Source organism: Sphaerodactylus townsendi, linkage group LG05 (assembly GCF_021028975.2).
Source record: "Sphaerodactylus townsendi isolate TG3544 linkage group LG05, MPM_Stown_v2.3, whole genome shotgun sequence".
Taxonomy (NCBI): domain Eukaryota; kingdom Metazoa; phylum Chordata; class Lepidosauria; order Squamata; family Sphaerodactylidae; genus Sphaerodactylus; species Sphaerodactylus townsendi.
In genome coordinates, this window is record NC_059429.1 from 86,562,438 (window position 1) to 86,580,215 (window position 17,778).

The 17,778-nt window shown below is 41.6% G+C and overlaps 1 protein-coding gene across 18 annotated transcripts in view; it reads left to right on the top strand.

Moving 5' to 3' along the window:
- The window catches only part of NFASC (neurofascin), a 257,064-nt gene that overhangs the window by 133,090 nt on the left and 106,196 nt on the right, over positions 1-17,778 (top strand). For 17 of the 18 annotated variants that reach the window (XM_048496445.1, XM_048496444.1, XM_048496456.1 and 14 more), the window contains 5 exons: positions 2,477-2,494; positions 8,749-8,854; positions 10,194-10,390; positions 12,419-12,541; positions 14,276-14,446. In XM_048496445.1, coding sequence (XP_048352402.1) covers positions 2,477-2,494; positions 8,749-8,854; positions 10,194-10,390; positions 12,419-12,541; positions 14,276-14,446 — 615 coding nt within the window. The remainder of the gene's footprint in view (positions 1-2,476; positions 2,495-8,748; positions 8,855-10,193; positions 10,391-12,418; positions 12,542-14,275; positions 14,447-17,778) is intronic. The other variant, XM_048496448.1, reaches the window with a different exon arrangement.

A 17,778-nucleotide genomic window follows, 5' to 3' on the forward strand; every position in this document is an offset into this window, starting at 1 on the left:
AAATGCTGAAGGCAAATATGGTTGGGTTATTGTATCATGAGCAGTAGTTCATATGCCCCTTGGCTATGTGTCTTATGTGCCACTTCCAATTTAATGGCAACTCTATGAATGAATGACCTCCAAAACATCTTTAACAGCTTTGCTCAGGTCTTGCAAACTGAAGGTTATGGCTTCCTTTACGGAGTCAATCCTTCTCATGTTGGGTCTTACTCTTTTCCTGCTGCCTTCCTAGCATTGTCTTTGCCAGTGAGTCTTGTCTTCTCTTGACTTGGCCAAAGTACAACAGCCTCAGTTTAGTTATTTAAACTTCTAGGGAGAATACAGACTTCATTGATCTAGTACCTACTTATTTGTCTTTTTGGCAGTCCATGGTATCTGTAAAGCTCTCCTCAAGCACCACATTTCAACAGAATCAACTTCCTTCCTGTTAGCTTCCTTCATTGTGCAATTTTCAAACCAGTGGATAATTATGGAGAATACTATAGTATGACTTATTTTGGTTGCCAGTAGTTTGTCCTTGCCCTTAAGAATCATTTTAAGCTCCTTCATGGCTGCCCTATCTGACATCAATCTGCTTCTGATTTCTTGATTGCAGACTCACTTTTAATTGATATTGGAGGAGAAAATCTTTAACCATTTACAATTTACCTCCATAGTCAGTATGTTTGTCTTCTTGATGCTCAGCTATAATCCTACTTTGGTGCTTCCTGTTTTAACTTTCATCAGTAGTTGTCTCAAGTCTGCGGTTTTCTGCTGGTACTGTGGTGTCATATCCATATATCAGATTATTAATGTTTCTTCCACCAGTTTTCACTCCACCTTCCTCTAAATCTAATCCAGCTTTCTTTATCATACGTTTTACATATAAATTGAACAACCAGGGTGATATCATGCATCCTAGTCTGCCACCTTTGCCAACTGAAACCATTCCGTTTCTCCAGATACTTTCTTAACAGTGGTTTCTTGGCCAGAGTACATGTTGCACATCAAAACAATTAGATTATTTGACATATCCATTTCTTTTCAGCCATCTGTAGCTTTTCATGATCTACACAGTCAAAAATGTTGCTGTAATTTATAAAACACAAACCAGTTTTCTGTCTAAATTGTCTGGTATGATCCAGTAACTCTCATACATCTGCAGTGTGATCTTCTTTCTTTTCTGAATCCAGTTTGAACACCTGGCTATTCTCATTCCATACATGTAACCATCTTTGTTGCAAAATTTTGAACATCGCTTTGTTTGTATGGGAAATTAATGAGATGGTCTGAAAGTTGCTATGATCTTTGACCTAATGAACCTGTAATTTAGTTGCAAAGTAGTTATGGTCATAATGCTAACTTTAACTGTGTTTATAAAGGCTGCTAACAAGTCTCTTTCTACTGACATGTGCCATGTACAGTGGTGTACTGCTAATGGGGACAAGGGGTATCCCATGTCACTGGACGCACGCCATTCCATTATGGGGGGGCACCAGCCGCTGGCCATATCCCTGCGTGCAGCCTCTGCTGATGCCTTACAGCTACCCCTGTGTTGGGGCAGCGCTCGCTGGCTGAGTTGTTCACTGTGGCCGCAGGACAGCTCCTGCCCCCCCCCCAGGAGGCCGGGAGGGCAGGAGCCAGCCTATCACCTCTGCCTCCACCCGAGCCCCACCTCCCTACAGACTGGCTTTTGCCCTCCCCAGACCCTGCTGGCTCCGGTAAGTGGGGCACAGGGGGAGGGAGAGGGGAGCTGGGCAGGGGGAGGCATGGGGAAGCAGTCATGCCCCTGGGCGCAATTTAGCCCCAGTACGGCACTGGCCATGTAGTAAGCTTTTGCTGCATATGCACTACCATCATTTTATTGGTACACTCAATATTCATTTCTGATAAGCAAAGTGCAGTGCTGAAATGTTTGTAATCCTGTAAATGACGTGCGAATAAATATGTGTAATTTATGCTATTACAATGGTCAGTGGACATTTCAAAAAGATCTAAGGTAGGTATTAAAACTATGTATGGGAAAGCAGTTGGCAGTTCTGCAATGGTACTAGTAGTTGGTTTGTGTGTGTATGTACTCTTCTTGATTATTCACATCTGTGAGATACCTTCATGGAGCTGCTTCAGATTTAGAGGGATATGGAATCTCTATGTAACTATGGAAAAACTTTGCCTACCCAATTTTTGCAGACCATTATGTTGGTATAGGTATTGGAACAAGGCCTATAGCAGTATGCTATCATAGTATCTGTTAACATGCATTCTTACAAAACATGCTGGAATAAATGATATTAATCTGTTATGAGAATTAACACAAAGGAGTCCAGTGGCACCTTAAAAACTAACAAAATTTGGTAGTAAACCTTAGCTAATAATATTAACTATTAAAATGATAGATTTAACATTTTTAGATACATTTCGCATCTAAAATATTTTAGATTAACCCTTTCTGTTTTTTCTTTCCTTTTTTGCTATGCTTACACACTGGAACTAACAGCAAGTATTCAAGATGAATGTAAGTCCTATTTTCTGGCTTATTTTTATCTGAAGTAGCTGTCCATTCGTGTCTGGAAAAAGAGCAGAAAAATCTGCACTTACCAGTAAGCTTGCAAGGGAGCTGAAAAGCCCAAAGTGGAAGGGGCTGCAGGATGAACATTATCTATATGGTTTGTGATACTGGAGAGGGCCTTTGAGCCCTGTGAGCTGAAAGCTTGAGTTTCTAATGCTTGAACTATGCATTAAACACATAACTTGGTGGTAACATGTAGCTGCAAAATATTCTGACTAGCATAGAAACCTAGATGCATTTATATCGTTCAGGCAAATGGCACTTGCCACAAGGTTAAGATAGAAAACTGTTTGTTGCCTTTTATCAGTTCTATCATGTGGGCTTGCTAGCTGTACTTTTTGTCTAGTATCCGGCTATTCTTACCTGTAAGGAGTTCTGGAAACTTGTAAGTTTGCTAGGCAACATGTTGTCCAATGAAACTTAATTAAGGAATCATTTTTATGCATTTAAGCTTGCCTGCCTGTGAAGATAACTTCTCTCTTTCAGAAAAGGTGACAGTATTATATTGAATTCACCCCTTACCACTGCCACAATTTCTTTTTAGTGTGTTTAATTTCATTCCCTTTCAAGAAAAGTTAATAAAGTGATTTGCAGTTTGAGAAAGTTAGTAAATCTAATTTTCAATATGGCCCCATTTGTAGATACTTAAATACAGAGACCATAAACACAGACATGGGGAAAAACCCAAATCTGATTTTTTTTTAAATGGGAGAAGTGTTTTTTTAAAAATAGTAGCCATTGCTAGGCAATCAGAACAGTACTGAGAGCCTTTAAGCTTTAGTTTGTATGGCTCATTCCAAGGTTGTTTTGACCTTTGAGGGAGGACTCATCACAAATAGGCCCATCAGCAATACTGGGTGATTTGATACCACACGATTTGCATCACTCAGCCAGGACTGGTTGCTTTCTACTGTTCAATAACAGCCACCCCATGAAAGTCAGCATGGTATAGTGGTAAAAGTTTCAGACTAGAATATGGGAGACTCTATTTCAGATCCCTATTCTGCCATGGTGTTCACGGAGTTAACAGTTGCACACACTCAGCCTAACCTATGTCACAGGGCTTTCGTGAGGATTGCACAGTGGAGAGAAGTAAGCTGTCTTGGCTCCCCATTGTGGAGAAAACGTAAATTAAGTAAATAAATAATAATGTAGCTGAAGATGGGTCACGGATAGAAGGAAGGTGGGTAGGTGGGTAGGTAGATGGGTAGGTCATAGTATGGATGCTGCCAGGAGGAAGAGAAGAAGAAATAGCGTGATGAGCGGGATACAGGGGAAAGTGAGATGCCCTCCAAAAGTCCTTGAATGTTCCCTACTGTGCAGTTGGGCCCAACTTGGTGACTGGCAGTGTGCATTTGGCCACAGCTTGATGTCCTACCCTGAACAATTGGGTTCACCATCTGCCACTGCACAAAATCTTCTGAGGGAGAGGATGCCAACGAGAGAGACAAAGGGAAAGCTGAAGGTAGGGGGGCAATAAAGGTAGTCTAGGTCCTAAGTGGGCAAGAGAGAAGGAAACAGAAAAAGGGGAGAGGCTATGAGGGCTGGCAGGGGGGACAAAACAAAATAGTGTGTGGAAGAAAATACAAGTTCTAATGGGTACTCTACAGCACAATTGGGGCCAGGTTTGGCAGCTGGAGCCACACAGCTGTGTCCAGCACTGCACAACTGGGCCGTGAATCTGACACTGTGAAACCTGACCAGAGTTTTCACAGCTGCCTTGAGGAGGGAAGGGGGAAAAGCTGGAGATGAGAGGGATGGATTAAAAATAGCTTAGCTTGTTTGGGGGAGGAGAGAAAAAGGATTACGCGGGAAAAGGACTATGAGGTTCCAGGACTATGAGGAAGAGAAAATAGTGGGTGAGGAATGAGATGTACCCCACAAGCCCCTGCAGGCCCTGTACTTGTATTCAATAATGGCTTGTATCATATCATGGCCACTAGAGGGACAAAACTTCAGAACAAATTAAACATAATGAAAGGCCATTTCTGTTACAATATTTTTGAAATAGAAACCATTATTGGTTTATAATGATGAAAATACGAGCAATACTCCGTTAGAGCATGTTTCTTATAACCCCTGTCCTAGCCTTTGGATTCCTTGCGCATATGTTGCATCCAAACAGCTTTAGAGATTGCATTTCCAAGTGTGATTCCTGAACAGATCTGTACTCCTTGTTACGGTGTTCCCTGCTAGCTCCCCAAATTTGAGAGGGTTTAGCCTTCCACTGCAACTAGGGATAGAGTTTTCTTAGTAGAGTCATTTCGTTAAATATTTGCTGCTCTTTAGTCTGCTTTGATCTTGTCCAGTTTCTTTTTGGCACATAATGAATATTTTTAAGTTCTCATGCATTCACAAGCAGGTGCAGCACACACCTTATTTTATTTTGCAGCCCACGTGCTGACTGAAATAAATAAGTTTGTAGGTTCAGTTGTGGTCTTTCATGATGGCACAGTGTGGCTATGATGACCTTGTTGTGTTTCAATTTGCTATCTCATCAGCATGCGGATATTAGATGCCAGAGCTCTCACTCTGCTGATGCTTGCATGCCACTGCTGTTGTCGATGCACTGGGCTGGTTTTTTTTTAGGCAGGCATGTCTTTACTGTTGCTGAGGGGCCTCTTTCGGTCAAAGGAAAGGGCATAGAGTTACAGTAGCAGAAATGGGAGTCAACAGAGGTCAATCTCATTTTAAACCACAAATCCAGTTGAATCTCCAGACCTCATAACCTATGACAGATTGTTCTGTGTCTGTCTGTGTGAGGTTACATAAGTGTGATAGTTGTTTTCTGCCCAGTACTCTGTGTTTCAGGATGAGACTGCATTTCATAAAGGGGGAAAGCACACTCTGTAAATTGATTTTCTTGCACTTGTTAGGGTGCCATATCTGGCTGGGGAAATTCCTAGAGGTTTGGGAGAGGGTGAAGGAGCACATCTGGGATGTGATGCAATAGAGTCTGCCCTTCAGAGCTGCCTTTTCCTCCAGGGAAGCTGATCTCTGAAGCCTGGAGATCAGTTGTAATTCCAAGAGAGCTCCAGACTCGGCCTGGAGGTTGGCAACTCAGGCACTAATTGAACATCTGTAATGCTAACCCAAAAGCCTTATTGATAAATGCTGATCTTGCTTATTCTCTCTCTGCTCTTCTTGGTCTTCTGAGACTGGGAAAAGCCAACTAGAGCTACCATTGAAAGGGGGAGGGGGAGGGATGGAGGCAGGAGAACTTGCAGAAGAGAAGAGTTAGGTTTATTCTTCCGCTGACTTTAGGGTTACCAGTTCCCACTTCAGAAAAAGGATTTCCTGCCCTGGCCAGCCCTTCCTTCCACCCTCCAGTGGTAGAAAAATGTGGGGAATGGGCTGATGGAGAGTGTAATCGCCAGTTTTCTGACACTATAATGTTAATTCCACTGTGACCTGAAGTGATGTTGTCTTATTGCTGCAGTGCTCTAGCATTCTGTCAGAATTCTATGTGGAAGGGACATTAAGTCACCAGTCAGCCCCCACCCCGACAAGTCAGTCTCCCACCAACTTCCATAATGAATTAATTGACATGCTATAATAACAAAAAGTAAGAAAGCAAAAATGGGTGGGAATTAGAAGAGTTGAATCCCCTCTGTCCTTCTTGCATAGCCTTGACCTGAATTGCAGCTGTGAATGTGTGCAATGCCCTGACCAGCATAGCCCCAGGCCAGCCTGATCCCAGATATTAAAAGCTAATCAAGGTCAGTCATGGTTAATATTTGGATGGCAGGATCCTGATGTGGATCCTGACATTGTCTGGAGGCAGACAATGGCAAACCACCTCATATCTTTTGTTTTGAAAACCCCACAGGGCTGCCATAAATCAGCTGTGACTTGATAGACAAAAAATGTGTACAATATATATTTTACTGACTGACATCCAGAATCTACACAATGTCTGTTTTAGCAAAGCCTGGAGACTCCAGCTGTTTAATGTTAAGGGATCTGATCTTTCCTATGATCAGAATCACTTTTCTACTCATATGCCAGAAATAGGGTTGGCAACCTCCAGGTGGAGCCTGGAGTTCTCCATGAGTGATAACTGATCTCCAGACTTCAGATCTCCGCTCCCCTGGAGAAACTGACAGCTTCAGTGGGCAAACTCTGGGGTATGCCATAGACGCTGGGTGAAATCCATCCTTGAACCCCCCCCCCTCCAAAATCACAGCCCCCAAATCTCCTGGAATTTTCCCAGCTGGAGTTGGAAACCCTAACCAGGACATAGCCCTGGTAATGAAAACATACTTCTAAGTTGAATTTTGTGTCTTGGTGCAAATAAATTCTGGTGTGAAGAACAGTAGCCAGAAAGGAGGTTGAGATTTGTGGAAAACAACCAATTCTTATTAAAAGTTATCAAGAAAAAGAGGGGGCTAGAAGTGGATTGCTGTGTTGAAATAAACATTAGGCATGTGCTTTCTGTTTGTAGAGTGATCATGGAAGTGGGGTTGGTACCCACTTAAGAGAGGAGTACATGGGTGGAGATGCATACTTCTCACTATCAGAGCTGCTGCTGTTCAGCGTTAAGGGAAAGCATTTACATACGCTTACAGGTTTCATCATTACTACTATTTCTGCTTAAGCTTTCTCTGCCATAGATTATCTCAGTAATCTTTTACTAATCACTTATTGCTGAATTGCAGTATCCCTCATTTGTAAAATGTGATCAATGGCTTTTTAAGTAGTATAAAGGCAATACAGCACATATGAATGTTTCATATGTATCTGAGGTGCCTTGGAGCATGCGCCTTGCATGTGCCTTGCTTTATTGCTTTGATCATTTGGAAAAATGCAGAAAGCAAGATCACTAAAATATAAGTAAATTTATTTTCAAAGAATCCCAATGTGTTTAATTTTTCTTTATGTGAATCTGTGAAGCTGTATAACTAATTGCAAACTGCTCCGTAGTGTGGTTCAATGGAGCCTCAAAATGGAGCTGGAGAAAGATAGGAATTATTTCTTTACAAACGTGATGGAAGACCTAGGTTTGCAGGATAATCTGAAATCTAAATCTGGATACGAACTAGCTGTGCAACTGGGCCTAGCCTGACACTGGCAACTACCATGCTGTTCAGCCAAACTTTTCCTTGGGAGAGACTGCCAGGGAAGAGGAGAAGGGAAATCTGAAGATGGAGAGGGTTCTATTAAGGGTTGCTAGGCTAAGCCTAGCAACTGTTGGGAAAGGTGGGATGGGGGAAGTTTGTCAGCACCTCTACATCACTTCCAGAGAAACTTAGAAGTACTTCTAGGAATTTCTGCATCCTCCGTGGTTTCACCAAAAAGCTTCCAGTAATTCCTAGAACCAACCATTTCACCTTTGAGTTTTCCCCAAAAGTGACATAGCTATGCTACTGATATCATTGATTTTTTTTTCTCCTACCACCATAGATGGGCAGTGGACAATGTGGGCTGCTGGTGAGAGATCTCCTACTGTACCAGGAGGCCTGGCAGCCCCGTTTCAGTTATAGCAATGGGACATTTTTCTCCTAGCTACCTAACTTGAGATGCAACTTGAGACTCTGCAGTGAAATCAGGAAAAAGTCTTTCCCCTGTCCCACATGCAGAAGAAAGAAGCGTCTCTCTTGGAAGAGTAACATGGGATTTAACCCTATGAAAGCTGCAGCATGATAAATGCTACTTATACACATATAATAATACATTCATGATAACCGTAAAACTCCTTTTTTAACAGGAGGAACCATATTTTACGTAATTAAAGGTAAACGTAAGGTCAAACCCTTTTTAAAAGGTAGTTTTCCCTTTCATTAAAATTGTCTACAAAAAGAATATGCACCATACTAAAAATGTGACAAACCAGTACAAAAGAATTGGTGACAAACTTCTGATGGAGTGAGGGTAATCTAAGAATGACTCTTTTGTGGCTGAATTGAAAGTTAAGGATTATTGAGTAATGTAAATGGACACACATTCTAATTCCTAAGACATGATCATATTAGTAGTGAATTACCCACTATATACAAAGGCAGAGGAAATGGCGGCATCTGGTATCCTATCAAGATTAGATCACTAGTACTAGCTTTAAGTCGTCATTCGTCGCTACAATCAGACAAGTTTTCCATTGCACAGTAATATTTTACTTCATGTGATAACAAATGAACATTCTTTTCTTTTTACATTTTCCCCATCCATCCTCTCTTCCTCTGTGTCCTGTGTTCCGATTTCAGTATTTCAGCCCCCGACTATTACAAAACAGTCTGTGAAGAATTATATTGTAGATCCAAGAGATAACATAAACATTGAATGTGAAGCCAAAGGCAACCCTTTTCCTACGTGAGTACAGGTTTTTTTTTATTTGTTACTGATTGCCTTTCCTCGTGTAGTTCCCTGTACTTCACTTTTTAATCTAAATCAGAAAAGCTAGACTAGAAATAATGTAATAGGTCAGCATATCACAGAGACTCCCAATGAGACAGTAGGGAATGCTTCCTATTCCTTAAACTTGCAGGTGTGTTTTTTTTAATCGCTCAGGTATCAAGGAATTATTCCAAGTGTATTAATTGCCCATAAGATGCTTTCCCTTATGAGTCTGCATGCCAAGTGTGTTCAGCAGACAACTGTCTGAGCTCCCTTTGAGTGCCTCTCTTGACCATAGCCTGTTCTCATGCCTTCTCCTTGCCTACCGGTCAGTTATGGGAAGAACGTCATCTAGTTTTCAGGGAAGCCACGAAAACTTTTTTTTAATGTCAGAAGGCAGTTTATCTTGTTGCTGTTGCGGATCTACTGATGCTTCAGCTGCTGCTGTTGTATTTTAAATATATATTAGCAGGATCATTGTTAGCTGCCTTAGGCTCTGATGAGGAGTAAAGAAATATTAGAAATGTTTCAAAACAAGTATGCCAAATTCAAAATGTCCCTGAGGGAATTTTAAGGGAGTCTGTGTCATAAAGCTTCTGTTGCAGCTAAATGCCTTGGAGAAAGATACTGCAGTAAGACTTACATTTGCTATGTGGCAGTTATTCCAGTGAAATCTATGTAAACATGTCGACCCTGTTTGTTTCTTCCACTCTTTAACTCTCATGCTGCGAGTAGTAAAATGTTAAACATAAAATTCTGTATTCAGGTTTTTTGTCTTTCTTCAAAAATGTAAGACGGAAGAATCCTCATAATACACTGAGACAGAACAGCTTACAAATAAGCTGTAAACCGTATGCATGTGGGTCAAATGCTAACAAGTCACAGCTGACTTATGGCAGCCCCATAGGGTTATCAAGGCAAGAGACTAACTGAAGTTATTTGCTGTTGGCTTCCTCTGTGTAACAACCACAGACTTCCTTGGTAATTTCTTATCCAAGTACTAATTAGGGCCAACCCGGGCTACCAGGGCCATCCAGGTCAGGGCATAAGCTGTTCAGCAGTAGATAAAAGTCTTCCTATTTGGACAAGTCATTGAATCTTTGCTTTAGCTGTAGGGAGGGAAATGGTTCTGTGGTAGAGCCCATGGTTTGAATGCAAACAGTTCCAAGTTCAGTCCCGACATCCCTAGCTGGGTAAGAGGATGGGAAACACAGGAGACCTTGCCAATCAGTGTGTATAATGCTAAGTAAAGTGAACTAGTGGATGAACTCAGTTTGGAGCTGCTTCATATATTCATTTATCTTCCTGTTTACAGATTTACATGGACACGAAATGGGAAGTTCTTCAATTATGGAAAGGACCCAAGAGTAACCAGGAGAAGCAAATCGGGTACACTTAGCATTGACTTCCGCAGTGGTGGTAGGCCAGAGGACTATGAGGGGGAATATCAGTGTTTTGCTCAGAATCGCCTCGGGACAGCCATTTCCAACAAAATCGTCCTGCAGGTTTCAAGTGAGTATGATAACTGCAGGGTTTGTAACATGGAGGATTATAGCTTTAGAGAATATGGCTTGATTTACTTTTTTTAAAAACTTGGGTATTGGTAGAACTTACTTTCAACAATATACAGGTTTTGAAAAATTAATACCAGCAATCATTTTCCCTGGCAACAATTTTTAAATTATATGTTTGCAATTTGTTCTTTATGGCACATATCTTCAGTTGCCCCTTCTCCTAACCTGGTTGATTACTGTGGACTTAGTCCATGACTCAGCAAAGAGATTACTCAGTTCAGCTCTTCTGTTTGTGGGCTTCCTAGAAGTACCTGGCTGGCCACTGTGTGAATAGATTGCTGGACTTGATGGACATTGGTCTGATGCAGCATGACTTTTCTTATGTTTTGGGGGGCTTTTCCTTGGACCTAGTTTGTATATCTTTTTCTGTACATGAAGATGACCTCTGTGTAAGAAAAGCCATTACTTTTGGTTTACTTCGGGTTTACTGTGTGAACAAAAATGTAGGTGGGTAGATAGTACTATCAAGTCACAGATGACTTATTGCGACCCCGTAGGGTTTTCAAGGCAAGAGACATTCAGAGTGGATTACCATTGCCTGCCTCTGCATGGACTGAGAGACTTCTGAGAGAACTGTGACTGGCCCAAGATCACTGGCAGGTTTCTTATGGAGGAGTGGGGAATCAAGCCCAGTTCTCCAAGTTAGAGTCTACCCCTCTTAACTATTGCAACACATTGACTCTCGAAAGTGTGGATGTTCAGCATTATTGGCAATAGAAGTTATTGCCAGGACACTTTGATCTTGGTCCATCAACCTTCCTTTCTATAGCCTTACAGTACTTTTTGAGTAGGACTTTTGTCTTGGAAGAAGAGATTTTTTTCAAGAAATTGCTAATGAGTAAAGTGCCCATAAGGAAAGAAAATAACAAATAATCAAGTGTACCTGAAATCACTTGTTCTGTGGAACATTTTCACTTACATGATGTATACCAAAGAGTTTGAATTGGTTGTAACTTTCATTCATTTTTCTTATTGTAAAATGCAGCCACACCCTCTTCCCTCAACATGTGACTGAATTAAGAAGGCATAGCTATGAGAGTCATTGAGCAGTAATGTTCTGAGTAACTGTACACTTACAAATGTTGGGCTCCCAGGCCTGGTATTTTTGAACCAGTTGTAGATGCTGATAGGACCAGAGTTTTAATCCAGGGCTTGCAGAAGTTGATGGGAAGGGTGACAACAGTTGTTAGGAGGAGATTAAAGAACCAAAAAGCGTGGAAAACAAGATGGATATTGATGAGCATCACTTGCCTGGGAGAAGGGTGTCAGAGGCGTATCTAGGCAAACTGGAGCCCATGGACAAAACCTGAGCTGGCGCCCCCCCCTCCCCCCCGTATCGGCACCCACCCTCCCCCACCATGACCAAACAATGATTTTTTGCACCAGCTCACAAAACACCTCCCACCCCCAGCAAAACATACATGGCTCTCTCCCCATCAACTCTCTTTCCTAATTTTGTTCTCACACCAACCCTATGAGGTAGGTGGACCCCCCCAAAAAAGCATCACTTTCTAGTGTTGGAGATTAAGATAAAACAAATTCCAGGGAGCCAAAGTTATGGACCCTCAAATGGGTAGCCCCCATCTCCTGTTAGTTCCCATTGGAAACAATGGGGGCACCCCCTTTAGGGGTCTATAACTTTGGCCCCCCTGAACCAAACTTCACCAAACTTGGGTGGTATCATCAGGACAGTATCTAGATGATACCCTGAAAAGTTGATGCCGCTAGCTTTAAAAATGCACCCTGTGCAGGCCAAAATGTGAAAAACACTAAAAATGGGGAAAAAAACACCAACAACCCTGAAATTTTGGTGCCCCCCATGTGACCAAATGGGGGCGCCCGGGGACATGGGGTACCCCTTGTCCCTAGGAAAATACGCCACTGAAGGGTGTGGTACTTGAAAACAATTTCAGAAATTAGCTTCTGGTGATATATATTTTCACTTGAAACTTATTATTTATTACAGAGTCACCTTTGTGGCCAAAAGAAAACTTGGACATCCAAGAGGTTCATGAAGGTGCTCCGCTTATCTTGGCATGCAATCCCCCTCCTGGACTGCCACCTCCTGCTATTTTCTGGATGAGTAGCTGTGAGTTTCATGTTGGCTGGGTGGCTAGAGCTGCACTTGAATACTGGGAATGTTCCTTAATAAATTGCAAGATTCTGACACAGGATGTAGATGATTCTGTAGTATAGTCAGCCACCAAGGGGCCATATAGCTTGAAGCAACAACTGCGGCATAACAAAAGTGCAGATTATCAGTCACCCTCTGTCATAGTCTCAGTACTAAATGAGGAAAATCTAGTTATGATGAATGAATAGTTGCTGCCTACTAATTGGTTGAAAGAGGTGGGGACTAATTGCCGTGGATCACCTTGAAACATCAATCCTCTCAGCAGTGTTACACTATTCCAAAACTGCACCCCTCAGGTCTCCTGCAGTGTCAAACAGATCTGAAGCATTTAGGTCACATGCTGCTACCTTGATACCCTGAACAAATTCTACCCTAGTTACTGGGTTGCTTTATAGTTAGCACTAGTGGGAGCTGCCAGTGCCTTTTTTTTAACCACGTGAACTGGTAAGGAAAATGATTTTGTGAATCAGTCGCACACAAAAAAAAAATGTACACAAATTGTGAGGATCTGCGGATACATAAAATCTGGAGATTGGAGCCATAACAGACAAGACGGATCTTTCTACGAATTTGAAAAAAAAAACTAAACAGATTTGCAGAAATATCTGAGTGGATTAAAAAAACACCAAAATAATAGAGGTAGCAGCTTTAAGAAACAAATGTTATCTGTGGCCATTGCTAGGCAACTATAACAGTATTGCTGGTTGAAGCCTTGGTTTCTGTCAATAAAAGGAAAGGAGAACGGCAGAGCCCTTTCCACACCTCTTTTGTCTTCTGAGGGAGCACTCATCAGGGGCAGGTCCAGCAGTTCATGACTGTCTCAGGGAGGGCGAAGAGGACATACGGGGGGAAATGAGGTGCCCTGTGCAAATTTTTGCAGCTTACCGCATGCAACTAAACCCAGTACAGTAGCCAGCTATGTGCAACTCAGCCAGGTTTTTGCCAAGGAGAGGCTGTCAGAGAAAGGGATGGAGGGAAAGCTGAATGGAGCTGGGGAGGTAAGGAGAGAGTAGAAAGTAGATTGGCTATTGGGTGGGAAGGAGGAAAGAAAAGGGGGACGCTATGGAGGCTTTCAGGAAAAGTAAAAAGGAAATAATGGCAGAGGAGAAAATGAGATGCCCCCCATAAGTCCTTGTGGGTTCCCCATTTGTACAAGTATATTTATCGTATTCATAAAATATGTAGGTATCAGGTATAAATTAGATGTATGCTCCTATTTGCTGTCTTTTACAATTTAAAGGAGCTGTGAGAGAAATCTAAGATCTGGGATTTCATCCTCATTGAACCCTTAGCAGAATAAAACAGCTCTTCCTCAATAACTGTCATAAGACATTGGAAGTGAGTTGAATTAGCTGCCTAGAATCCCAAATCTATACCCTAAGTTTTGAATGTTCCCCCAAGATTTGTAGATTGCCCCCTGCAGGGGCTGTGTGACCCCTCCCCATTAAAAAGCACTGTGTTAGAGGTTACCCAACTGTGTTTTCTGTGGACATTTTCATCCATAGCAAAATCTATAGTAATTAGATTGTCTTTATCAGACATGTTTTGAATTTAGTCATGCAGCAGTTCCAGCTGGGATTAAGCAATGTGTGGCCTTTCTGGGTATCTAGCCAGTATGCATGCCATTAGATTCCAATGGCAGGGTGCAAGGCCATTCGTTCCATCAAGAATTATTGTTCTTTCTTACAGCCATGGAGTCAATTCACCAGGACAAGCGTGTCTCCCAGGGACAGAATGGTGACTTGTATTTCTCCAATGTCATGCAGGAGGATGCGCTGACTGACTACAGCTGTAATGCTCGCTTTGCCTTCACCCATACCATTCAGCAGAAAAATCCTTACACTCTCAAGGTCCTGACCAGTAAGTATTTATGTCGATCTTGCTTGAGCAAGAGTTCTTCTGTACCTTGTTATTTTGGCCATATGCAGAGAAACAATCTCCTTATTTTGGTTTTGTTTGTATTGCTCAGTTATGTTGTTTTCTTGCCAGGTGTTTGGAGAGACATGAAATTGTATTTATTTTACTTTGTATGCGATGTAAGTACTGTGCCCTTCCTCCAAGGAGTCCATGGCATCATAATGGAGTTATGGGGTCAAAATGTGTTTGTAATACGATATACTAGAAGGGCAGAGACCTAATAGATGGACCCTGGTCAGGGTGGACACATGTTATAAGCTTTGCTTATAGGAGTGTCTGATCAATCCTCCTTTAGATTAAAATGTTAAACAGGAAAATCTCAAAGACTTTGTTGTCCATCAGATATATTTACAGAACAGGTTTCTAGAATGTGTCCACACTGGCCAGTTTTTATATATCTATCTTCTTTATAGTGATTGGATTCAGTGCTGCCCCTCATTTCAGTTAAGGCAACCTAATTCCTCCAGTTCAAAAAAATGTTCTTTGTGCCAGAGGAAAGCATCTTCATTAGCTGAATGGAAAGGTAGGATTCAACATGCTAATATTTCTGCAGTGGGCATTAATATCCAGGCACTTCCAGGACCTGTTAAAGGTATTTTATACTCTGTGTCTCATTCTGTGTGCAGACCGGGGTGGTGTGTTGCACAGCTTTCTCAAAAGGTAATTTGGGCTACTGTTCATGTTAATGAGCATTCTGAAACTCTTATGACAGCTTGTTAAAATAGCAACATATTTTCAATATTTTCTCAGTTTTTCACACTTTAAACACTTCTGTACATCCAATAGTTTGTACACATGTATTCAGCATTGTACAAACTCTTGTGCTTTTTCTGAGCCTGCACATCTCAATGATTACTTTTTTCTAACATTTGCCCCTTTTTTGTGCCCAGAAAAGTACTTCACTAGTGCTATGAAAAGCATAACAGTTGTCTCTGGTCCATTCGCAATGCTACTGACACATGCCTAGAGGCAAGAGACTAAGGTGTCACTGCTGACATCATCATGAGCCTATTTTTCAGGGCCCTGATTATTTTTCTGTTTCTCATCAACAGTTACCCAGTAGAATATAATGAGAGGAACATATACTGAATTCACTTTGAATACTTCAATTCAATGGCAGTTCCCATTCATAAGCCCAGTCCTTGGGGCCAGATATCACCTAAATTTTGCAAGAGCATTAAGAAAGAAATGTTTAGAAACTGTACAGTATTACCTAGACTCATCTGGCCACATTGATCTCTGCTTCTGCAACTTCATGGTTGGGTTACTGCATCACATTGTGCAACCTGGAAACTACAATTGCTCCAGAAAGTGCCAGCTCAATTACCATTGAGCTAGCTGCCAGGAACGTATATTGCCCATTTTTGAAACAGTTTTGTTAGTTGCTGGTCTGTTTCTAAACTCAATTCAAAGTGCTGGTTATGACCTTTAAAGCCCTTCATGACCTGGGACCCACACATTTGAAGGACCGTCTCCTTCCATATGTCCTTGTGTACCAACTATGGTAATCAGGCAGCCATCTGTTGTCTATTCCACCACTTGGGTGAGCCATCTGGCATTAACCCAAGCTCAGGCCTTTTCCATCATGACTCTGGCTCTGTGAAATGGGCTCCCTCCCTGGAGATTTTCAGGAAACGCTGCAGGGCCTGCCCCTTTACTAGAGCCTTTGAGTGGGTTTAAATGGCAGAAACCTTTTTTTAGAGGGGATGCAATTTATGACTTGTTTTATCTTTGGATTTATCTGGGGAACTTAGCTTCCTTGAACCAAGAGGAACGGTGGGATCTAAATGTTTAATTAATTTATTAATCACTGGGTTTTGTACCAGCACTTTATGAGAATAAGGCCTCATTTACCAGATACCTGAAATTAGGAAGTTTGGAGCAAACAGTTTGTCTTTCTCTACTCATTGGGCTCTGTTTGAAAGTAGGGCATAAGGTTTCAACCTCCATTTCTTTTGAAAAATGTTGTATTCAAATGTTACTGGCATATTTTTAGTGACTGTTGACTCTTGAAACATTCATAACATCTTCATTCAAGGCCAACTGAACTATGAATGCACTTATGCTATGGATACCAACCCTACAGGCATCCAGCAGTTGGGCATCCCTGCTTCTGCCAGTATATTCCATGCATGAAAATGGTGACAGCAGAAAGAGGGAAGTGAATCCATAATCTTTCCAAGAGGATTTGACTCCTGTGCAGTTACAGTATTTGACTCCTGTGCAGAGGATTCTGGCATGTTTGGATTCAAAGTGGTGGTGCTCCACATGTCATTTTAAAAATTGCACTATCATAATATTGCCTTGCTGTGTCACACAGGACTGCCAATGGTGTCTTGCTCAGGAGGGATATAAATCTACCTTACTTTTTAACAGTGGACTTCATTTGAATGGTTTTGCATCCAGTCAGGGAGGTGTTAAAATGCTGCTATGAACCCAAAATATGGGCAAATGATCTGGAGGTCAAACTATTGTCTCATTAAGAATGTGAGCTTTCTCAAGCCATCTTTAGATGTTGGGCCTCATGTTCACTGAACATTTGTCAAGAAGAATTTGGATTTATATCCCACTTTTGGCAACCATAAGGAGTCTCAAAACTGCTTGCAAACTCCTTCTCTTCCTCTTCCCACAACAGACACCTTGTGAGGTAGGTGGGGCTGAGAGAGTTCTGAGAGAGCTATGATTAGCCCAAGTTCACCCAGCAGGCTTCATATGTAGAAGTGGGGAAACAAACCTGGTTCACTAGATTAGAGTCCGCTGCTCATGTGGAGGAGTGGGGAATCAAACCCTGTTTTCCAAATTAGAATCTACAGCTGTTAACCACTACACCACATTGTTGGTCCAACCTCCAACATCTGTGTGTTCAATCAAACACTGTAATTTGTCCCTTTAAAGTTTGTGTGCATCAGTAGACATGCATAGAAGGCTTCATGCATTCAATAATACTTCCAAAAGTAGAATCCTATTTGCACGAAGGCATATGTTCATGTTAATGTACAAGCATTAGCAGTGGGACCATTGGATACAATCTGACTTGTCTCTGTGCACTGTTCAGCGAATGTGAGGCAAATGTATGAAGGATTCAAAAAAATAATTTTTATATTGTGGGTATAAATTCTGCACAGAAACTGAAACAGTACGCAGCTTGATTTATCTAAAGTCATGGTTACTATTTTGAAGGAAGTACTGATTGAAAAGGAAAGCCCGTGGAGTATTTGGTACATGCTTTGCAGTTTGTGTAAGTGATACCAAAGAGTATAATGGAGAAGAACTGG